The sequence below is a fragment of the Lissotriton vulgaris genome, chromosome 12, assembly GCF_964263255.1.
Source record: "Lissotriton vulgaris chromosome 12, aLisVul1.2, whole genome shotgun sequence".
NCBI classification, from domain to species: Eukaryota; Metazoa; Chordata; class Amphibia; order Caudata; family Salamandridae; genus Lissotriton; species Lissotriton vulgaris.
In genome coordinates this window covers 38,852,310-38,877,100 of record NC_141700.1, presented here as the reverse complement: position 1 = coordinate 38,877,100, position 24,791 = coordinate 38,852,310, and the positions used below count along the sequence as shown (strand labels likewise).

The 24,791-nt window shown below is 47.6% G+C and overlaps 2 protein-coding genes and 1 pseudogene across 16 annotated transcripts in view; 1 reads left to right on the top strand and 2 right to left on the bottom strand.

The window, feature by feature from the left end:
- Positions 1 to 18,491, bottom strand: part of MYO9B (myosin IXB) — a 384,903-nt gene extending 366,412 nt beyond the window's left edge. For all 13 annotated transcript variants that reach the window (XM_086946942.1, XM_086946951.1, XM_086946943.1 and 10 more), the window contains exon 1: positions 18,142 to 18,491. The gene's annotated coding sequence lies outside the window, so the exon portion shown is untranslated. The remainder of the gene's footprint in view (positions 1 to 18,141) is intronic.
- LOC147673177 (armadillo repeat-containing protein 10 pseudogene) lies at positions 9,655 to 10,707 on the bottom strand (annotated as a pseudogene).
- A 56-nt stretch (positions 18,492 to 18,547) lies between the features above and the next one.
- Positions 18,548 to 24,791, top strand: part of HAUS8 (HAUS augmin like complex subunit 8) — a 50,686-nt gene continuing 44,442 nt past the window's right edge. The window contains exons 1-2 of one of the 3 annotated variants that reach the window (XM_086946956.1): positions 18,548 to 18,706; positions 23,326 to 23,399. In XM_086946956.1, coding sequence (XP_086803082.1) covers positions 18,693 to 18,706; positions 23,326 to 23,399 — 88 coding nt within the window. In that variant the 5' untranslated portion in view covers positions 18,548 to 18,692. The remainder of the gene's footprint in view (positions 18,707 to 23,325; positions 23,400 to 24,791) is intronic. The other 2 variants (XM_086946957.1, XM_086946958.1) reach the window with 2 other exon arrangements.

The window sequence follows — 24,791 nt, the reverse complement described above, 5'->3', positions numbered from 1 at the left end:
AGGCTTTGAATGAGGCTCCTCTTCTGATTGGACGCCAGTGTAGCACCTCCGGTACCGGGGTAACGTAGTCATTTCTAATCAGGTTTAGGACTTTTCTGGCTGCAGAATTTTAGATCGGTTATAACCTGCTGATTAGTGGTCAAGAGAACCCAATGTAAAAGCCACTGCAACAATTATATGAAACTACTGAAGGCTGCATCTTCCAAGTAAAGGAAGATGCTTTGTAAAGGGTTCCTTGTGTAGAAAGTGCATCAGATCACACTAGTCACCAGCACCTTTCCACTTTGAATGAGGGATTAGGAATGAGGCTATTGAAGGAACACGTGTACAATGAAATGAGATTGGCAAAAGGACGATGTAAGAGGTTTATTTTCAAATAGAGGTTACCATTGAAATAAGGATACTTATGTGCAGGCGGCCCGTGAGTGACCTTTGACTTTTGGGATGCACTCAAACTTCAGGCCAGGTGTTGCAGTTTTGTAATGTCTATATATGCACGAAGGAGGACTTGGTAAGATGGGGCAAGTGGGTACGAAAACATGATGGGGTACTTCACCAAAAGAGAAAGCAACGCATGTGAGTAGCAAAAGTAACTCCAAAACATTCTAAAACATGTTTAGGAATGACAGAGGTGGGAGTTACTTTATGAAGCCTTAGATAAAGAAGGAGACCACGTAGAACCCACATAAAGGAAGTGGGCAGAACAGCTGTGCCAGTCTCGGACTCTCTGTAAGTATCAGAAAAAACATACTTCTCCTTTAAAGCCGCGTAAATCCTCCCCGCCACCAAGAAACCGAATGTAACTTTTATTTTGTTAGTAAGCAGGCCGAGAAAGAATGTTTTTCCCTTTTCTTGGCTTCTCTCTCTGGAAATTTCTGACAAACCAGCAAGTTTTTGCTGCACACTCCCCTCTCTGCGGTGATGGCAGAACCCGGCGATGCCCATCCAAGGAATTTTCCATACAAGGCCTCCGGAGCTCGACAGTGAGAGGGGAGTCAGGATACACGGAAATGATAGAAACCGTAATGGGCATTGCAACCAATTTAGAGGTGCTGCAGTCTTACAATATGCCTTGTTTCGGGCATTGTCACCGAGTGTTCTTAAGTCTCTGGTGATATAATGAAGTGGCTGTCTTACACAGTGCAATCTTTTGTGAGGGAAAAACCAATGGGTGTAATCAGAAGCCCTTTGGGGGCAGAAGTCAAGAAAGAGGGACTTTTGGGTTTGCCCTATCCAAGTTACATATTATGACCTGGGCAGGTATGGGGGACTGAGCCTCTTGCATACATGCTTCCACCTCTAGAACAAGCATCTGCTTGAACAACAAAAAAAAACACACAGTACAGATACTCTTTAACCAGTAAGTGAACAAGGGCTTCTGAGCGGTTTACCATTAACAGGGCCATTGTTTAGGGGACTGCAAAGCTGTAAACCCAGCTCCCCAGCACTCGTGTCTCAAGAAAACTTCACAACCTGGATAACTTCACAAACTCTTCTACATCTTTGTTAAAATCTGAGACTTGTGCAACAATTTATATTGAACATGCTTCTCCTCAGACCTACGTGGATCCGGTTTGTAGTGGAAGCGCAGTGTTTGGAAAGCCATCCTTCACTAAAGAAGGATTCCCTACTAATGGCCTACTGCGCACTTATTAAGTGCAAAATAGCAGAACACCAACATATCCTAATTTAATACTACCAAAACGGCTGTGCAAAATGGATAGTTCAGAGTACACGGTTAGTGCTATTCTACTGCACAACCCCATAGTGGACCTTTCAGAGAATAATTCTTTATTTTTTTTCCAGCATGGAAGAGTTTGATTAGAGTGAAAAAGATCTTACTTAACAGTGAAATTTATCTCGGTGTGCAGCAGAAATCTTTACATATGGAGCGGTAAACCGCAGGTTCTTTTGAATCGCAAAAATTAAGATATATGCAAAAATTTGCTGACAGGAAAAATAAAAATCTTTGCACGCTACCAATACAGACCCACAAGAGAATAGCAAGTTCAAAGCGGACAAGAAGAATGTGCGAACCCAAACGGATCTTTCAGCAACTATGATGGCGGTCACATCTTTACCAATCAGAAGTGATTTCCCTTTAAATCGTTTTTATTGTCGGCCAAGCAGCCACCAAACCTTGATGGATCTCCCTGGATCTCTTTGAGGCCCGGTAAATTGTAAGCGGTGAACAGGGATGGAATTTCATTGTGCAACACAATTAATTTTGCGCCACTGGTAAACAACGCAGCAGATGAGTTCTACCCGTTTTACTGGTTATCATTTTAAACCAGGGCCTGACAAAGAGCTACAAGACTAAGGGTTTTTAGAGCAGACGGAAGCTCGAGACCCTCCCAGGAAGTTGATCCCTCCTATCTTTCTAGAATGTTGACAGACGGTCATGCAGCCTATCCCTAAGGTACACTTTTACCAGGGGATCATGGTTGAAGAAAGGATGGGATGGAAGGCTGGGGTTCTTCACTATCCAAGACACTGAAGCTCGAGTTAAGACACCATCTTGTTGAAGAAGAACCTTTCCGCGTGTGGTGAAGGCCTGTACCTAGCGCTCGCCTAACTTTGTATGGATTGGACTGGCCATTGGGCACTCAAGACATCACACAGAGTTACTTCTCTGGCTGCTCTGATGAGTTCTCTCCACCCTCCGCCCAAGAAAGGCTTGAGCACACAGCTGAGGATCATGGATGCACAACAAACCATCACGACAATTCCTTTCCAGGATTTCGGAGGCTGTGAGTGTGTGTATATGCAACAGTACTTGTAAAGCAGAATGGTAGACGGAGAGCTACAAAGAGCTGCCAGGTGGGGCGAATGCGATCATATACAAAGAGGAAACTAATAAGCAAGTTCTGAATGCATAGGTAGGTCATGTTCCCAGAGGAGACGGCTCTAGAGCACCAGCATGTAGACAGGTTACCAGGATCTAGACCTTAAGACTGGTAGACAGCTGGTCCAAGAGGGGGGTAGCCTAGGTACACAACACAACAGTATATAATGCAACATGCTCTCTTGGGGCGGGTGAGTCAGATAGTCTAGCCAAGGAGAGCGAAGGGGTAGACAAAGGGGACATAAATCATATTTTTACAATGATTTTCCTGCTGTTGCAAGAGAAATTTTATTTAACAATATTCCACGAATCCTTTTCAGCCTCTTCACCGGCATAAAGTTGTATTAAAAGTTTACAATACTGTGTATCAGCTCTTGACACGTTACTTGTGCTAGACCGAGGTATCAACAAACACAAACCACAGGAAGAACAGCACACCAACTCTATTTTTCACATAACCAGTAGGAGGAAAAGGCCATCAGTGTTCAGATATTCAAGTGGCGCCCACGAGTCACAGGCCTAATTCTCAACAAGGCCAGCACAGTCTTTCACCATTCAGAGGTTGATGAAATAAGTGCACGTGTTGTGTAGTAAAAGCATGTGCTGCATACTGTATGTCCCAGAGGAACGGCAGGACACATTCGAGTGTTGGTGTAACTGTGGCCTCCTTACCCCGAGAACTAGACCACTCAAGAACTACCGCCCCATCTCGCTGCTCCCGTTTCCTGCGAAAGTCATCGAGAAGACCGTCAACAAGCAGCTGGCCGCCTTCCTCGAGACGAACAGATCCCTCGACCCCTCGCAGTCTGGCTTCCGGGCCAACCACAGCACAGAGACCGCCCTGATCGCAGCCACCGATGACATCCGAGCTCTGCTCGACAACGGAGAAACAGCGGCCCTCATCCTCCTAGACCTCTCCGCGGCCTTCGACACTGTCTGCCACCGTACCCTAGTACAGCGCCTTAGCAACGTCGGAGTCCAGGAGAAGGCAAAGGAGTGGATCATCTCGTTCCTCGCCGGAACGACACAGAGAGTCCGCCTCCCCCCGTTCAGATCTGAAGCCACTGAAGTCATCTGCGGCGTTCCTCAAGGCTCCTCGCTCAGTCCAACCCCCTTCAACGTCTACATGAGCCCCCTCGCAGACATCGCACGCCAGCACAACCTCAACATCATCTCCTACGCCGACAACACCCAGCTGATCCTTTCCCTCACCAACGACCCCGCCAGAGCCAACCTTCGCGAAGGGATGAAAGAGGTAGCCGAATGGATGAAGAACAGCCGCCTGAAACTGAACTCGGACAAGACGGAAGTCCTCATCCTGGGATCCTCACCCTCCGCCTGGGACGACTCCTGGTGGCCCCCCGCCCTAGGCAGCGCACCCAAACCAACAGACCACGCACGCAACCTGGGCTTCATCCTGGACTCCTCCCTCTCCATGACCAGACAAGTCAACGCCGTCTCCTCGTCGTGCTTCAACATCCTGCGCATGCTACGCAAGATCTTCCGGTGGATCCCCACCAAGACCAGGAAGACGGTCACCCAGGCCCTTGTCACCAGCCGGCTGGACTACGGCAACTCCCTCTACGCCGGAACCACCGCCAAACTCCAGAAGAGACTCCAGCGGATCCAGAACGCCTCAGCACGACTCATCCTGGACATCCCCCGTCGCAGCCACATCTCCGGACACCTGAGAGACCTGCACTGGCTCCCGGTCAACAAGAGAATCACCTTCCGACTCCTCACCCACGCACACAAAGCCCTACACAACCAAGCCCCAGGATACCTCAACAGCCGCCTCAACTTCTACGCTCCCAAACGCCAGCTTCGATCGACCGGCCACGCCCTCGCCGCCGTCCCCCGCATCCGAAGAGCCACCACAGGGGGACTCCTTCTCTTACCTCGCCGACAAGACATGGAACTCCCTCCCGACCCACCTCCGCCTGGCCCAGGACCACCTCGCCTTCAGAAAGCAACTCAAGACCAGGCTGTTCGAGCAGTAGCGGACCCCCCCTCCCCTAGCGCCTTGAGACCCTCTGGGTGAGTAGTGCGCTATATAAATGCTTTGATTGATTGATTGACTTTGCAATAAGTCATGGTTTTTAGCCACCCATTTAATATCATTCATCTGAAATATATTAACACCTTTAGCTAAATGAGGACATAAGACATCTTATCTGATAATGTACCAGCTGCAAAGATACATGTAGAACCGCCATGCACCATAGCTGCCATGGTTTCAGATTGGTCGTGTGTGATATTTTCATAATTTCAGTGTAAATTATGAGTAACACTTCAACAGCTATAAGTGACATTTTCTCATGAGCAAAATCAAGCAATGAAGACGAGAGAAGCATATAAATATCAGAAATTACACCAATTCATTTCTTGGCAGGACACAATAAAATAGTATAACTTACATACAGAAAGAAAAAAAAAGTACTGTAAACAAGTGGATGGAAATTAACACTGTACCCCTCACGCACATACTGTGTTCTTAACCCCAAAACAAGCATTGGCAAAGGCACAAGAGTTACCTAATTATTTCACGTGCAAGGGTTCTTTTTTAGTCAATATATTAATTGGTGTCTAAAATATGGACCCGCAGCCAGAAAACATCCGTGCATGCAGCTATACACACCTAGAGGCACGTAAAAAGGCAGGTACTGGATTCCTGGGTGAGTCTGGATGAGGGCTGCATTGGGTGATGTATGCATAGCAGTGTGTAAATGTGTGTGAATGCACGTCACAGGATAAAAATAATGAGTGCTCCCTATGAGCAACAAGAAACTATATATTAGCATTAGCAACTTAACTAGCCTAGGAGAAGATATCGGTCACTCAGGCACTTACTCTTTGCGAAGTGAGCCGGCGGCAATTGGCGGGACGTGACTGCTACAACTCGTGGACTCCCATGGCAATGGCGCACGATTCTGGCTTAGCTACATGTGTTCTGTTCTGCTGAGGAACACTCCGACGGCCGCCTGTTCTTCCACAGATTTACTCTGCCACCAGTGCAGGTGGGGGCAGGTCCAGTTGCGGGATTATTTAATGCAGCGTGAGCAGCGGCGAGCAGCTGTGTTGCCACTACCAGCAGTAGTCTGAGCAGGTTCAAGCCAGGTGTGGTCGGAACCGGACGCAGTACAGATTTCCCAATTAACTGCTGCAGTGTGAGCGGCAGTGAGCTGTACTGCCATTGCCACCAGCAGTCAAACATTTATTCGATCATGATCTCATGAACTGACGCCAGGTCATGCTGCAGGACGTACCCGCCTAACAAAGTGTGTTTCACAGGTCCTAAACGCACCGGGATCTGTCCTAGGAGCACGGACTCCTGATGTCAGTAAACGTAATGCCGTTGGGGCGCCGTGGTGTGCTATGTTACACTATAGCAGAGTAGCTGCTAGAGCTGCAAGCAGCTCAGCCAGCCCCCTTAGCCTGCTGGGAGTAGCGCGCTGCCACAGCTTTTATTCAATATGGTGCATTATAGCAGCACTCGGCTGGACAGCTGATGCTGCGCTAGAACGCGTGACTTTGTATTTCAGTGCAATGATGCGGACCACCACACTGAAATGTGTTATTCTAACGGCGGATGCGTGGTACTTGGCAGGGCTGATGCACGTCGTAGGGTCGGCTCCAGGTAGATACGCCCCTGCCCCTACTCACATTGTTCTGTAGAACCTCATGCTTCCACGCAGGTACCTGTTCACTGCAGATGATGGGAATTTAAGCGCTTTGCCGCCCTTATCAGCTTCACATTAAACACTATATAAATGCTACAGTAAAGGTTGGCTCGGGCTGTGACGTCCTAAACCGGAAGTACACGTCATCACTGCTGGGTGACCCCACAGTGCATGTCCAGTACTTCCCACTCCGGAAGCCCTGCTCTGAAACGGGATATAGGCTTGAAGCCCCATCGCAAGATACATAAGTTATGTCATTGAACGCATCATGTGACGATGACAAGGCGCTATAAAGGAAGATAAGGCGTCGCTGACACACGTTCTGGTTTATGGCAGCTCCACGGAGAAGAGAACAGACCCCCCCCCTTACATAATGTATGTGCACTGTGGGGCTTCCAGGGCTGAGGCCCGCGAGCCCAGACACTCATTAAAACCCACAAGGCGTTTTCATGCAAATCAGGAGGCCTCAGCCACAGAACAGAGCTATCATTTCAGGGCCTGTTTTTAGGAGGCCGGCGTCACCCCACCCCGCTGTCTATAAAGCTTGGAAAAAATAAAAGCGAAATCATAGATTTGAGACCCCCCCCCAGATCTCTGCTTCGGGAACAAACCCTTAGTCTTTACCACTGAAAGGGGAAGGTTTTGTGTGTTGTAACCGGAAGAGCCGTGTGTCAAGCAGGGCCCTTCAATGAGGCACAGGCCGGTGTGGCAGTGAGAGAGGGAGAAAGAGGAATAAAGTAGGAGGCAAAGAAAAGCGCGAGAGGGGAGGCAGGAGAGAGAAGAGAACAAAAAGACTGCAGGCAAACAAAGAGGGAGAGAAAAGGGGAATAAAGAGAAGGCAATGACGAAGTAAAATAACCAAATAGAGAAAGCGGGCAGATCGCCACCATTGTAGACACACCACCGGGCAGAGAAGGGGCAGCGATGGCAGAGATGAATGGAGATAGCGATGCACGCGGCAGGGAGTGCCGCCTTCGAACCAAGCTGTCTCAGCGAAGACAACATAGTGTTCTCACCCCCGTCCTCAGCGGCCAGGCCTTCACCCCACGGACTCTGAAATGCATTAGGGCCCCAGGTCCAGCCCACTCTGCGGAGCTCGTGCAGTGTCCTGGGCCCGGTGGAACAAGCCACTCCGGGCCGGGGCGGGGTTCATCTGCCAAGTAAGTCTAAGGCCTCGGGGCCATCTCTAGACACGGTGCAGGCGAAGTCTGCAAGTGTGAGTCCAATGCAAGCCAGCCTGGCGTGGTTTAAGCGGTACGCCTCCTCTTGGCGCTATTCAAGCGCACGGCCCGGGTCTGAAAGCTCTTGAATTAGATCTGACCTTTCGGAAGACCCCCGAGCCCTGCCTGTTTCTTCACCAGTCCTCATACTCGTGATGCATTCCACAGTTAACCGTTTCAGGGCCAAGAGGCCTATCGGGTGGCTTACGCGGCGCTTTACAAGGCTGCGAAGTTTATTACTCATTAGTAGATATGCCTAGAACTAAAGACACCGAGGGAAGAAAATGACAAATCATGTGTACCAAAGTGGCCATCTCCCTGAAGACCCTAGATTGTTTGCAACATTATATTTGTTTTGACACTTCCAGTAGACCACTGTGTATGGGAATAGAGGGATTTTTGAATGAGATACCCTTCCCCAAAGTCTAATGCAACTGCATTGGCAAACACGAGTGGTGGGAGGGTCATTTAACTCTTTACAGGCAAAATAATATGTATACTTTCGCAGGGCGGCCTTTCAACGTAGTAAATTGCAGGTACCGCTTCTGCGAGCAGCAGAGGCACGGGGCTCGACGCATTGCAAACACTGCCCTTACTTTAGGAACAGGCTAGTTTTAGACCATAAACTCCTCGAGCTGCTGCCGCCTTTGTGCACCCACTCAGCCCCCGTGGAGGAACACAAAACGCAGACACGGGCCGCGCACAATGGAGGACGTGGGCTGTGCCCTAAAAACATGCGCAAAACAGCAACTGCAAACAAAGCTGACAAAGCAGGCCATAGGGGCTCAGTGTAGAGCAGGGGTACTCATAGTACGGCCCGCGGGCCGCCCGCGGCCCGGCAAGCCTTCCTTGGCGGCCCGCGGACCTTACAGACATGTACCAGTTTAATAAAAAAAAAATCTCGAGTGTCAGTAAATACCACCGGCTGCAGCAGCCGGGACTCGGAGAGGCTCTGCTCTCTGGGGGCCGAGAGATTCCAGCCATAGAGTGGAGCTGCAGGGGCCTCGGAAGAGGTGAAACTGAACAAAGCCTCATTAAAAAGTTAATGGCCCTTAAAGACCTGTGAAATGCTCCGGCGCGGCTGTGCGCGCGCTAGGCAAGCTGTCTCATCCCGGGCTGACAAGGGGGTGGGGGCGATTTTAAACTCAATGAATGTTGCACGCCTGTATGTGACACATATATTTCCTTCAGGGCTTTGACCTGGCACGCAGGTTTCTGGTGGCCACATACAAAAGCTTGCTTGCCCCTGGCTGAAGGCAGGGCTGTCCTCTTTAATTTTATCCAAAAATAATTTGCTAAAAACTTTCAATATTTTCGGCGGTGAGAATATGTTCTGCTATGTCACATGCCTCTTCCAGTGTCTTCTTTGTAGTGTCCATTCATACGTCCGGAATGGCAGGCTTACGCAAAGATACCGCCTACTAAAAGCAGTGCGCAAGCAGGAGCATGCAAGATTTCAGACTTTTAAAGGAGGACCGCGTTCCATTGGGAGCTTTTCTAAAGATGCAGTGACTGCTCTGTAGATGAGGAACAAACGGTCTAGAATGCAAAGAAGTCTTGTTCAATATGTTAGCGGATTCTCACTCAAGTCAAGTTTCGAAACAAACCCGATTTATTACTTCTGCCTTTAGCCCGTGTGATCTTTCAGATGCTGTGTCTGCAGTCAATACCATTCGGTTGCTTGGCAGAAACTCCGGATCAGGCGGCATGTTATGACGCTCTGTATAGCGGTGCAGGTTCAAAAGTGGCAAGGGAGACTTGCACAGGTATGATCCAAGCAACAAACACGGAAGGAGCAACCTCGGCAGGTAAAGCAGTAGTACTGTGCCACATCGAAGCAATGAAATGACTTCAATTCAGACCGCAGGGACGTCAATTTATTGTGCTTCCCTCTTCGGAAGGAAGGACTTTATGTTTGCTGTTTAGTCATGATTCTTGCTATTTGCTTTTTCACTTCCTCATCCCGGTGCTGTAACAAGGATACCAAGAAGCTTTGCCTTGAATCTCCGAACAACAAAGAGAAGTGCGAGTCTTCGTGGTATTGACGGTGAGCAGCTCCACTGTCCATATTTTCATTCAGATTTACCACAAAGGTGAGCCCCCGTAGGAGGATGTCATCATTTGTGCATGTGTGGAAGAAGGATGCCAACGAGGAAGGTACTTGAGTACTCAGAAGATCTGTTGTGAGCGATGGGTTTGCAGACAAATTCACAAGCACCTTCAAAACATGAATCTGCGTCTTTTTATTTCCATGAGACCACAGACGAAGAAAGCAAGGTAAGGATTTTACGATCATGTCTTGGTACTCGTTTGTAACAGACATGTTAGTTAACAGCCTAAGTGCAGCTAACTGCAGGTCAGAGTTCAGTGGAGCAACTTCAACAGTTGCACAAATAGGTTCAATATAAATCTTTACCTGTTCCTGATTGCTCAAGTTCATACTCAAGTTGTTAAGCGCATTTAAAGCCTGTGCCTGGACTTCAGGAACAGGATCTGAAAGCATGTTTCCAATTACTGGAAGAGCCCCTAAATTACGAATAAGATCTTGATTAACTGAAAATGCAGCACTGTTACTAAGAGTAATCAAGGCTTGTTTTCGAACTGACGATTCTTCTGTGGCTTCAAGCAGTTCAATAACTCTTTGTAGACGTTGAGCATCCAAATTGCTTGATGGATTTATTAGAACATCTGTAGGGTTCTCCCTCACTTTGGCCACCAAAGTCATTCCGGACACCCTGCGCAGGAGACCGCCTGTTGCCTCAGGGGCCCAAGTCAGGTTCTTGGAATCCGCCTCATCTCTGTCCTGTGTCGCCCCCGCACCGTCCCCTGTGTAAGACCCCGGTTTAGACGGCTCACTGCGTAAAAGGCGTTTGTACAGCCAGTAGCATACGCTGGAGCCGACCACCAACCCAAGCAGGGATCCAAGAAGAGTCCTACCGTGAGGGCCCATGACGGGCGAAGCTGCATCCTTCACAACCTACTTTTAACAGTGTGCAAAGGGGAGGACGAGGGAGGGAGAGACTGGGGAGGGAGAGAGAGGGAGTGTCAGGGGAGGGAGAGAGAGGGAGAGACGGGAGGGAGAGAGAGGGAGAGAGAGGGAGTGTCAGGGGAGGGAGAGAGAGGGAGTGTCAGGGGAGGGCGATGGAGGGAGAGAGAGGGAGAGTCAGGGGAGGGAGAGAGAGGGAGTGTCAGGGGAGGGAGAGAGAGGGAGAGTCAGGGGAGGGAGAGAGAGGGAGAGTCAGGGGAAGGCGATGGAGGGAGAGAGAGGGAGAGTCAGGGGAGGGAGAGAGAGGGAGTGTCAGGGGAGGGAGAGAGAGGGAGAGTCAGGGGAGGGACAGAGAGGGAGAGTCAGGGGAAGGTGATGGAGGGAGAGAGAGGGAGAGTCAGGGGAGGGAGAGAGAGGGAGTGTCAGGGGAGGGAGAGAGAGGGAGTGTCAGGGGAGGGAGAGAGAGGGAGTGTCAGGGGAGGGAGAGAGAGGGAGAGTCAGGGAAGGGCGATGGAGGGAGAGAGTGGGAGAGTCAGGAGAGGGAGAGAGAGGGAGTGTCAGGGGAGGGAGAGAGAGGGAGTGTCAGGGGAGGGCGATGGAGGGAGAGAGAGGGAGTGTCAGGGGAGGGAGAGAGAGGGAGAGTCAGGGAAGGGCGATGGAGGGAGAGAGTGGGAGAGTCGGGGTGGGTCATGGAAGGGGAGAGAGGGAGTGTCAGGGGAGGGAGAGGCAGAGGGAGGGAGAGGGAGAGCGAGGCGTGAGGGAGAGTGAGGGAGAGCCAAGGTGAGGGAGGGAGAGCCAGGGCGAGGGAGGGAGAGAGAGGGAGAGCCAGGGCAGGGTGAGGGAGGGATGGAGAGTGAGGGGAGGGCAAGAGAGGGAGAGAGTCAGGGGAGGGAAAAGGAGACAGGGAAAGAGAGGGAGGGAGAGAGTCAAGGGAGGGAGAGAGTCAGGGGAGTGAGAGAGATGGCGAGTCAGGGGAGGGAGAGTCAGGGAAGGGAAAGAGAGGGAGAGTAGGGGGAGGGAGGCAGAAGTAGGGATGGAGACAGAGGTAGGGAGATAGAGGGAGGGAGCGAGGGAGAGAGGGAGGGAGACAGAAAGAGAGAGGGAGGGAGACCGCGAGAGTCAGGGAGACAGAGAGAGAGGGAGGGAGACAGAGAGAGGGAGGGAGACAGAGAGAGGGAGGGAGACCGAGAGAGGGAGGGAGACAGAGAGCAGGAGGGAGACAAAGCAGGAGGGAGGGGGAGGGAGGGAGGGAGGGAAGGAGACAGAGGGAGGGAGTCAGAGGGAGGAAGACAGAGCAGGAGGGAGACAGAGGGAGGGAGGGAGAGGGAGGGATGCAGAGAGAGGGAGGGATGCAGAGAGAGGGAGGGAGACAGGGGGAGGGAGGGAGACAGAGAGAGGGAGGGAGACAGAGAGAGGGAGGGAGACAGAGAGAGGGAGGGAGGGAGAGGGAGAGAGGGAGGGAGACAGAGAGGGAGGGAGACTGAGAGGGAGGGAGACAGAGAGGGAGGGAGACAGGAAGGGAGGCAGGGAGGGAGACAGGGAGGGAGGGAGACAGTGAGGAAGGGAGACAGGGAGACATGGAGGGAGGGAGACATGGAGGGAGGGAGACAGGGAGGGAGGGAGACAGGGAGGGAGACAGAGAGGGAAGGAGGGAGACAGAGAGGGAAGGAGGGAGACATAGAGACAGAGAGACATACAGGGAGGGAGACAGAGAGGGAGGGAGACAGAGAGGGAGGGAGACAGAGAGGGAGGGAGACAGGGAGGGAGGGAGACAGGGAGGGAGGGAGACAGAGGGAGGGAGGGATGGAGATGGAGAGAGGGAGAGAAAGTGGGAGGGAGGGTGACGGAAAGAGGGGGGAGACGAAGAGAGGGAGAGAAAGGGAGGGAGAGGGAGGGAGGGAGGGAAACAGAGTGAGGGAGGGAGACAGAGAGGGAGGGAGGGAGAGAGACAGAGAGAGGGAGGGAGGGAGACAGAGAGGGAGACAGAGGGAGGGAGGGAGGGAGACAGAGGGAGGGAGGGAGATAGACAGAGGGAGGGAGGAAGACAGAGGGAGGGAGGAAGACAGAGAGAGGGAGGGAGACAGAGAGAGGGAGGGAGACAGGGAGGGAGACAGAGGGAGGGAGGGAGACAGAGGGAGGGAGACAGAGAGAGGGAGAGAGGGGGGAGGGAGAGAAAGATAGGGAGGGAGGGAGAGGAAGAGAGAGAGATATGTGTGTATGCTGGATCTGGTGGGTCAGTGGACGAAGACGTCCACTGCAGGGGCCTGTGTTCAACCTCATGGTCAGAGTTTTTTTTTGGCTCTAGCCCCGCCCCCTCTCTCACTGACCCCGCCCCCTCCGGTGCGGCCCTCGGCCACAAACCACACTGTAATTTTGGCCCCTGAGAGAAAGTTTGTGAGTACCCATGGTGTAGAGGAAGGTGGCCTGTTGCACAGAAGTGAAGAGAGGCCCCTTCCTCCCCCTCCCCTCCCTCCCGGGGCTTTGCAGAAGTGGATACAGAGCAGGAAGGAGTCTATTAGCAGAGCCCGCAGCGGGGGAGTCCCTGTGATGTCCGAGCCAGCGAAAGTGACATCGAGTCTGTTTACAAGCCGAGGGCACCGGAAGCGCACGTGCAACACCAGGCTGTGACACCTTCAGACAGACAGGGGCATCTGTGCTGCCCATCCTTCCATCTGGGACCACCTAACGCACTGCCCATACACGACTGCTGTTCCCATGGGACCCTTCTGGGCTTCTCTGACTTCCATCTCCCGGGGGTCGGTACTTTCAGCACCCTCCAATACAGGGGGCTACAACCTCTTCCGTACTAAGAGCTACTTATCCTCCCAAGCTACCACTATCAGTGGTGTAGTGGATCCCACCCACCTGAGGCTGTCAGCAGCGAGCACATCTGGAAGGATGCCAGAAGTAAAATAAAAAGTATCATCAATTTGGAATACACAACAGCCACAGGTGTATTGCCCCTGGCACCGAGGTAATAATACGAGAAATTAGTCTAACACTGCATGACTTATCACCCCAATAAAACCTTATACTACATTTTGGAAACTAAGCCATTTTTTTTAAACATCAGCTTATGTGTTCTGAAAATACACCCGTTTTCTTATTATGTACACATTTTTTTAATTTTTGGTATACCTGTATTAATACAACCAAGCAAAAGATATTAAATTAACCGCCAGGGCTGCTCACAGGAGAACTACTAGCAGGTAGCTGGAGATACAGCTCTAATAATTAAAGTGCTTGTGCCTGGTAAATGGCATGCCTTCACTAGGTACACATACATAGAGCCGCAGCATGATAAACACACATTTGAGGATGTAGAAAATTGCAATTTCTGAGCGGTCACCCCAGATTTTTCAATTCTTGCTGGACCCTATATTTCTCCTGGCTTCAGAACTCTGTGCACTTTACCCCTGCTGACCAGTTGTGCAGTGCATGTGCTCCTCATTTAAACATGGTCAACTTGGGCTGCACCTATTTGGTATAATTAACTTGCCTACAAGTTCCTAGTATATGGTAGAAAATGTGCCCAAGGGCCTGGGTGTCAAATGCCACAAGTGGGCTGAAGCACCTATTGTGCCATCCACTATAGTGGCAGTGTAAACATCGCTTTAGGCCGATCAGTGGAACCTGAAGGTAGTCGTCAAGGTAAGGTGCACAATATTTAAAAGTAGGACGTGCAGAAAGTTAATGTAACTATGTCCCTACAGTGACAAGGCTTCAAAAGCTATTTTCACTGTGGCAGGCCTAGCTGTCACATAAAGAAAACCAGAGGACAGTTTAAATACTAGTACTGTATCTCGGGAATGGGACCAGATAGAAAAATAATGAAACAACAATATTCAATAGTTAAAAAAACACAATTCAACACTAAGTCAGATTTTTAATAAATATTAAGGAAAATAAACTTTTAGAAAGTTAGCCATTACCTGCCTGAAATGCCAGAAGGCTAATTAGCATAAATCTCTGCTAGTTCTCACTCTGTGCCCAGGATTTAATAGGTGTGAAATTCTGCAGAGAACCAAATAATAGGATGACCAAAATGGGCAGAGATGCCACCTCTGAACTCCATGGAATATGTGGAGTGGGGACGGGGGCATCCGTTTTGACACTACTGTGTCAAATCCTGCTTGACAAGTCTGTTCACCCACATAAGCACTCGCATCACATTTGAAAGGAGAAGAACAGGATGCTAAAGCAATTCTTGTGTATCTACTGCCTGGTTGCTGAAGGACCCTGCTTTTGTACTATCAGACTTCGGTCTCTGGGTTTGTTGTGGGTTCAGAGCCTGCCTCAAACTGCATTTTTGTGTTAGATGTGAGAGGACACTAGGATTATCATTGCATACTCAACCAACACACAGACCTCTGCTCTCAGAGCACAAGTTTAGTGAGGCAGAAACCTTTCATAATACTGAATTTGCCCTGGCACATTGGTTTTTGGGCACGTCTGCAGTAAAGCAAACAGGAACTACTAAAAAAGTAGGCAGGTTAGGGTCTGAGAACTTTCATCCCATTGTTAAAAGTTTCACTCTATCCCACTGGTAAAAGGTAGGTCAGGAACCAGGAAATTTCACCCCACTCACTATCTAGCGCCAGGCATAAACATTGCACCTCCAGGCACACATTTCACAACACTTTGACCTGCAGAACACAGAAGAGGACTCAACTTGCTTACTGAGACCAGTCAGGAGCCCTGAAAGACTCCTGTACCCAGGAAAAAAGTGGAATCCAAGGGTCAGTTGGCTGTCCCCCTGTGTGGCTACAGTCCGACAACACGTAGGAGACATTGTCCTCGAAGTACCCAGCTGACCCGAGGCAACTCGACCTGCACTTGACCCTGCTGTTGACCTCTGCCTGATACCCAGTGAGGCTCCAAGTGTCTCCTCTGGGGTTCTACTGGGTTTTAGAAGTGTGTGCTTGGGGCCGATTGATACTTAAAAGATTTAGGGACTGCTGTATTAGGAGTACGGCGGTCGGATCTCCATGGGACCACTGCAACCACCAGGGATCCGCAGTCCCTGGCCTAGGCACAACGGTCTTGAAGCTGCAAAATGCTTGGTGGTGCCGCTGCGGACCGCCAAGCATATTACGAGTTTCCTCACCGCCAGCGGTTTCATGGTGGTTCTCACTGGGCTGCATTCAGGGGGGCACTTGTTTTACTCCCATGCACCTCTGTTCCTGCATGGCATACACTGCACAGTTCTTGCTGTGCAGGAACGTGCATTAGCAGGCCTGTGGAGTGCAGTTTTAAGGCTCACATATGAGCCTTTGTACTGCACCGTCACAGGACCGCCACGCTGCCCGCCCAACCACAAAATGACTCATAATCTGATGGGCAGGTGGTGGTGAGGTTTGGCGGTGGCGTGGCTGCCCGCACCCACACCACCAAACTCATAATTAGGCCCCAAGTTGGGAGGTAAAATCTTTAGCCATGATGACCCAGGTTGGTGTATCTGAACTGTGCTCCATGGCGGTCAGCTTCAAGTGGCACCTAGCTCCCGTCTACTGTGATTGTTGACTATATTTGGCAGTATTTCTACATTACAAACTTAAAGATTCATATCTCCAGTTCCCCTTAATGGATTTGTGTCCTTTGGATGTATATTTGTTTATTACATTCGACTCAATTTTTTTTCTAACTCAGTTTGGGATTTTTACTGTTTTGCATTTTGACTGCATTGGTGTTGTGGTACTGCATAAATAGTTTACACACCAAGTTAAGCCGGTCTGCCTGTGCTAAGGCCACCAAGGGGTTGAGCGCAGGTTAATTTAGTGACTTAGTGGGTTCACCATGGTAAAAGTTGTGATTATTCCTTGAGGTGGATAGTCATCCACCCCAAATAATATTCAAATTTCTTACAGTGGAGCTCACCTCAGAAACAGATACTGGGTCATCACCTTGCACTTGAATAAAGAGGGATTTCGCTTGGAAAGCATTTTATGAAGTCTTCAATCAATGCACATAAACATGACCGTTAACTGGTAAACTAATACAGAGCAGCCACAAGGGAAATAGATCTAGAGCCATCACGTGGTATCCAAATAAACATGACTTGATTGAGAAACCCATATATACAGACATCTCTTAGTAACGGTACATACACATGGCACTTGCGTGGTAAACAGATCTACAGGCCTTCTCTGGGAAACAGATAGGATCCTCACGTAATACAAACATAACTATGGCTCATATTTTTAAAGTACATACATAGGTCAAGTACATACATAACTATGTCTCAAATTTTTAAAGTACATACATAGGTCACACATCTGGTAAAAATATAAATATAGGTCCCTCACTTGGACACACACAAACAGGTACTTCATTTGAAATATTTCTATAGGCCCTCAATTGGATACCATATACAGAGCTGTCACTTGGGAAACAAATATATGGGGCAGTCATTCGGAAAAAAAATACACAGTTATAACATTTGGGAAACAGCTTTAGTTCCATAACTGATATAGAGGTAAATTTGGCCGTTCCAGTTGAAGGACATGCAGTGGGTCTCGATAAGCACAGATACAACTAGGGCTCTCGTTTGTGAAGCCTATATGGGGGCCTCAGTCTGGAATGTTTAGGGCTCTGCCAAATATATAAGTCGCCACTTGGAAAACAGATATAAAGCTCTCTCTTGGTAAAAACATTAATAGCCCTCGCGTGTATCAGATATAAACAGGGTGCTCACTTTGGTAACATATATCAAGTGCTGTCACTTTGCAAAGGCATACACATGGCTCTGACTTGAAAAACATATACCAGGCCCTCAGCTGGTAAGGATATCCATAGGGCCCTCATTTGGTAAGGGCACATACAAGGGGTCCCACTGGTAAACACATCTGTTTTTAATAAGAGTCTCCATTCAATTACCACAGCAACATTTCCAATGTTGAATAATGAAAAATAACTTTTCGAACAATGTGTTCTGAACTCCCCAAGACGTTAGCAATAAAGATACATCCGGCGATGCACAATAATCCCTCAGCAGCAAAACACTAAAAGCTGGTCCCAACGCTTTCTATATCACACATCTACCAACTGATGAGGGCACTTAACACTGCCAGACTGATGTCACCACACATTTTAACCCAACAGAGAAATGAACAATAAACAAAGAATTCAGTTATAAACTGATGCGCAAAAAATAGCGCCATCCTCGCAATAAAGATCGATGTAACAAATCTATACAGCGGTATATCAAAGTAAAATCCAGATTTTTAGAGTCAGAATTGGACATTTTCTAATGCAGTTCTCTGACTTAGCACTCTCAACTTAAAAACATTTCAATGGGAAACACGGCTCCATTTTTCCTCCTTTTAGCACCATCCTTTCAGCTTACTAACACCGAGAAGGGATTAAAGATTTCCCAAAATTATAGCAAAAGAGGAAAAACTCGGCAATTACCTCTTAGAACATATCTTGAGCCTCATTCGTGCAGGCAGAGTCTGACAAAGGAGCCACCGAGAAAGCAACTTCTCTTTTCCCAGCCAGCAGGGGAGGAGTGAAGAAAGAGCAAACTTTTCGGTGGTGTCAGACGCCTCCTTCCAAGGGCTCCTGTGGGCCGGGGTGCCTTTGCGCTGCTGCTAGAGGGGCCATGCAGTGGCCAGAGCTGCTGTGGAATATTCGGGCCCCCCTCGCATCAGATGGGGGAGGGAGCCCTCCCTGGAGCCTGTGTGTCACCACATACGAGGAAGCAGTGCTCAGGCGGTCCCACCCCTCGCAGTCCTGCCCACACTGCAGCTTCCTCCCTCTCCGCCCACAGATTTTTTTTTTCTTGACAAATGTCAACTTTATCGATGGACAGCTAAGCAAGAATCGTCTACCTCCAAGATGGCCGCCACGGATGCCACGGGCAGAGGGTGCGCGCGCTCCTACGCTAGCCCGTCATCTATTTACGTGGCCTTCGGTGAGGGCGCGCTCTGCGCACGCGCCTATTCCAACCGTGGGAGCGGGAAATGGCGGATTTAGGGTGAGTGAAGAAGTTGATGCTCCTCGGGGTGCGCTGATGCCCGCGGAGTGCTGGGGCTTGCTGTCTAAGTGATGGGTTACGCACGGATCCGTCCACCTTTTGAAGTCTGTCTGCAATGCTCTTGTTGTGACCAGCGGATACATCGATTTCACAGCAGCTTTGCATTCTGGGACGTGTAGTTTTGTCAATTCAAGTTGAATAACTCTTTCTAGTTACAAATCTACTGGACGCTGTTTTCAGCCTTGGTCTTACCACCAGGAGGAGATATAACCCGCTGTCCCCTCCTGCGTTTAGCCACGGTCTCAAGTTATATGTGTGTGTGTCGTCTAAGGGGACCATATACTTATGGCTGAACACCTAATTTTCGCTATATCTTAACTTTAGATGTTACCTATTAATCTTCGAAAAACATTTGTTTTAGCATAACATACAACGGCGTATGTTGTGCTGTACTTTTACCCACCAGCTGTTCAGATAAGCCACCCGTATATTTATACAAGCATGTTCAGGCCTGTTTAGGGTGCCAGGCCATAAGCAGCGTCACTGGAATTAAGCGGCAGGGGTGACTAATGAAAAGGCAAATCGTGCGTCTCCATGCAGACCATTTTTGTGGTGGTAGTATTTAAATGTTTTTACACTTATACCTCATTAGTACTAGTTTAATAGTAAAATGTAACCATTCCAACTGAGAGATGCTGTGGTGCTGCAGCATTTTTTTTGAGTGGGGGTGTTGTCATTAATATTCTATCACTTTAGTCATAGGGATAATGTAAGATCGAAGCATCACAAAAAAATGCGTGTCACACGAGCCATGCCCATTCAGCAGGAGAGTGGTAAGGATGTAGCATGTTGCTCACAATGAACTTCCAGATCAACGCCATATCCTCATCATACTTCCACATGCTCCGCCTGCTTTGAAAGAAATTCAAATGGATCCCCACATCACCAGTAGCCTAGACTACAGCAACTCAGTCTATGCCGACACCACCCAGAAATTTCTCAGGAAACTACAGAACGTTCAAAATGCTGCAGCCAGACTGATCCTCAACATCCTGTGCCGCAGCCACATAACCAAACCCCTTCGAGAACTACACTGGCTCCCAGTCAACAGAAGAATCGCCTTTAAGCTCCTCACATATGCCTACAAGCTCTCCACAGCGCAGAACCAGCATATCTAAATCACTGCCTCTCATTCCACGTTCCCGCCAGGTGCCCTCACTCCGCCTAACTGGCCCTGGCCACCGTCGCACGGATCAACAAGACCAGAGCAGAAGGAAGATCCTTCTCATACCAAACCACTAAGACCTGGAACACACTGCCTCTCCACCTCAGGCAATCCTCGTCGGTGACCCAAGTCAGGAAGATCGCAAGACTGAACCCCTGTGCCCAGACTGGTCAGGAGCCACCCCCCCCCCCCCTTTTCAGCGCTTTGAGACCCTACGGCTGAGTAGCTGTGCTTAAACCCCCCTCCTTATAAACCCTCTCCTGCTTGTGCTGTATTTTGGAGCACTAGTGAGGTAGATCACCGTCAGTTAGACAGCAGTTTTTCTTGTAAAAATATATAGTGCAAAAAAAGAATGCGTGTGGAAGGTGGGTTTCAGTGAATATTCATCACTTGTGCATCACCAAGTAAAGTGTCTTGATTTCTTTTGATCCTGTTAAAATCTTTATTTTCATCACATTTCAGGATTGCAAACAAGTGCTTCATTTGTGCTTTCCTAATTGCGTATATAATTTGAAATGTGTGTAGTTCATTTCCCCAAAATGTAAATGTGTTTATGAACATAAAAAAAATGACTTGCCTTTTCTTTTATTTCCAGTACACCAGCTGGAGTATCCCTAGATCACTTTTACAAAATCCTCTCACTTTGAAGTCAGAAAAATAAAAGTACACACCGGTTTCCAAATAGGCAGCAATTTGTCAGAAGATGTATCCCGATTGTTGACTGCTGTCTTTAAATCCGCTGCTCGTGACAGATAGACACACAGTTTAAACGTATCTTTATTGCTCATTCACCTTATGAATTCCAGCAGGATCATTTGTGGAGGTGCTGTAGCACCACTTCTTTAAGCGCCTAGGGAGAGATGACCAGTCAACTTTTTTTGTGAAGGGTCTTTCACAACATGGTAACATGCAGCCACGTTTTTAGTCACTTTTGGTTTGTTTGAGCTAGAAACCAAGTATTTTTGGGCAGAAATCTACAGAATATGCAGCAGATGATGGGTTATGTGGCAAATCCATAATTATTCAGAAACTATGACAGCCACAGAATTATATAATTCCAATGGCCTAAGCCATACGTGGTAATTCTGAGTGCCTCAAAAACAAAGGTTACTGATTGGGGGACATATGCTGAATGGGCAAACAATTGAAAAGTGTGGCACTATTGGGATAGTTTCCTAATACTCCACTGTTTGGCATTGGTTTAGTTTGCTTTCTCAGGGTCACTCACATTTAAAGCGTTCCATGTAGGGCCTTATAGGGAACCAAAAGCAGCCTTGGCAAACAAAAATGCTATAACCGGCTCTGCTTCATTTGTCTTAGAGTACAATTTAATATTCCATCCATCCAATCTCCCTCTCCTATCACTTTTTCTCTAAATTCCCTCTCCCTCCCTCTCTTGAAGCCTTCCGATGCCTACTGCAATTAACCTTAGGGAACGAGAGAAAGTGACAGAGTCTCTGTGAGCTGCCCTGGCCGTTCAAACCTGGCCTCGAAGTGCCCGACCCACCAGGAAAATTCCCAGTGGAATAAGAGGTCTGTCTGGCCGTAGTTGCCTGTGTGTTTTTTTCACACTGTATTTAACTTTAGCATCATACCGTCCCAAGAAGGTTTTACTAAATAATGCTTATCTGTGATATAAAGCACACAATAAGGAACACTGCTAACGTTGAGCTACAGGCTGACTTTTTGTAAATGGCTACTTTGACTAACATGGCTCTTGGGTAGCGCACAGGCACCAGTTAATTGATGCAGCCGCTGGTCAGCTGTTTTACTTACGGGTAGGGCTCCGGTGGTGGTGGTGGGAGAGATGCTGGTCGGTAATCCCTTACCCCATTAGTGTGGCAAATATGTTCACTGTAGATGGGATCTGTGGTGTGACAGTGGGAGGAAGGGAGTTGTGGACGCAGGAGTATCTTGTGACTTGCTGTCCAAACCGCCTGATATCAGATCTTGCTTGCTTTTAATGCAAGATTAGGATAAACACATCACCTCTGTGCAAAGTCTGGTTATACAGATGCTTTTGGATCCCAGATGAAGTATTTGAGGCTGGACTATTAAGATCCAACACCTGCTGGCATTTTAAAGAGTCTATTGGAGATATGAAACATGTTTTTCTCCTGCAAACAAATTGTATGGTTTGGGTCGAACTAGAAAGTTCTTTCAAGGACCTATTTAGTAATGGATATTACTTTGAATTTTAACAATTGTTTTGTAAACCCCCTAGGTCCCTTGACGCCACTCCTTTTTATAAACACTGATCACCTACTTTTACTAGAAGTTCTATCAGTGGGGAATCAAGACCATTTTATGTGAATGAAAACATTCTAACAATATATCCCATCTTACTTGATGGGCTTGGATCTGTTTTATAAATAGTGCTGACAACAGAAACTACAACTTCCTTATACATTCAAATCCCCTTGCTGCTTGCGAGAGAAACTAGGCTTGCTCTTGCCAACATCCAAACCTTCTGTCTTCTCTCACCCCTGTGAAACTACAGATGCTGTCTTGGGTCACCAGGGATTTGTTTTCCCAAAGCTCAAAGGACACAGAGCCCGAGAGAAGAATATAGACACTGCTGGTCTTCATCCCACTCCTGTCGCTCAGACCCTCTCTCTGCTCTTCATGCTCTTTCTCCCTTTAATGCTTTTATGGCTCCATACAGAATCGAAATAGGGTAGCACTGGCTATATCTGACTAAAGGCTTAAAAGAGAGAAAGTTGTCTTGATAACAGACCCTATACAATACAGGTAGAGTAAACATAATCAACCTTTAAAGAGAGAATATTAACACCAGTATTCGGTATACAATTTCGACCTGTATCTTTACACTGACCGTATCTATTTACTTATATAGGAAAATCCCGTTGCATACTAATGTTATGTTCTAGTTTTTCGGATACTTCATAGTTTTGTAAATTCTATTCTCTGTTAATTTCTTGAAAAGTCAACAACAACAAAATCATCCCTTTGACAGGTTCATGTAAAGTGTTAACCACTTGGATCCACACTTGTGAAACTTTAACTTGCTAGTAATTTTTTGTTGAAAAATACCGTCCTTCTATATAATTACTGTGCAGTTAAAAAAGACTTGCAAAAAAGATCATTTAGGATTTTGAACATGGGCAATATTTCCACTGTTTCTGTTTATCAAACATATTTGAGTGAGCTCAAAAGGGACTTGAAGGCAATGAAGTGGAAAACCTTGTTTTTGTTTCAAGAGAGTTGAAACCTAGAGAGGACTGATGATGATTATTTGTTTGTGTGATATTTTACAAATCATTTCAAATAGAAGAGCTGAAAAGGAAGCGTAAGATGCATGTTAAAAAATGGTGTGCCAAGTGCCACGAGTACACACGCTTGTAAACTGAAAACCCCTTCTCTTTTCTGTTAGGAGCGCCCCCGCAGAGGATGTATCCACCAATAGCTCTGGGAGTAGTAATGAAATCACTATGAAAAAGCCTAAAGGTAAGAATTGTAGAGGCATTGTTCAAGGGACCATTGTAAAGCAGTTGATTATTTTTTTTGTTGTATTGTTTTTCTGGGCTTGCATGATTTTTCTCCGTTTTACTTTTTACACTTTATTGTTTTCTTTATGACAACTTGGAATTCAACTGCAGCCAAGGATCCTCGGGCCCTACAGTCTTTTCCACTCAAGCGTTACCTCAGTCTTTTCTGCTTTAGTTACGGTCACAGGCTCACAGGAACAGCTTTCATCTCTTTGTCTTGGTAAATTTCGACAGCCATAAAAAATCATTTAGATTTTCTGGTATGACTATTCTCTTGCTGAAATGGATCCACTAACCACTCGATTCAAACTATTAGACCTGGTTTGTGCTTTTAGTTTATTTAGATAACTGTCCTGCCACAAATGGCAGGCTGCCACGCTTCCATAGGACCCATACTAGCTTCTTTTATCACTCACTCTCCGGTCATTTGAAATAGTTATATTTTTTTATCTTGAAAATTATGTTTGCGCTGCACTGCTGCTAAAGTAGAGCAGATTTGCATTTTCATTAAATATTTGCTTTCCATTCAACTTAAAAATAATTCGTTTTTTTAATAGTAGTTCACTTACTGTTGGTGCTTATGCTACATTTCTAATTCTTGTCACTAACTCATCAACTACCTTTATGAATGATCAACAGCTGATATTTCAACTTGTGTGTGAGCCCAGTTATTATATGTAGATGATGGCTAAACCTAGGACCGCCTATATGTTGGCTGAATGAGAAAAGATGAGCGGTTTGATCCATCAAACTACTCTACACCATTGGGACTAATGATTATGTTGCTGCTATGGATGGTGTCAAAATACATCCGAGATATAACTCTCTTCACTGTAATTCCAGGACTTAAGTTGCATAATTCGTTTGATAACTGTATTTTATACCAAGGAATTAACTTTGTCACTATCGCTCCCCACCATATACCTCAGACCGTACAGGTTTGGTCAGTGCTTATTTCATCCCTCTTTGTCCTGATCGGGACACTCAAATATATTTTCATTGCACAGTGGTAACATATGTACCACCCACATATGTTCATGCACAAGGAAAAGTTACTCACTTGTAACACTGGTTCGCTGTCATGGGTATTCTCTAAATGTATATATGTTGAAAGCTCCACCCACGTGCTGGATCCTGAAAGCTTTATGCATGCCATTTATGTTTTCAAGAACAAAAAGTATTAAATAAGAGGATTGGATATTTGATATTTATGGGTATTTATAGAGCGCAGACATACGCTCCGAAAGGAGCATCTTGGCGCTAGGTTAGCATGCAGCGAGTACGTGAAAGATGGTACGTGATGAAGAAACTGAAACTAGATAGCTGCCAATACGAGGTGTCTGGTTGTTGG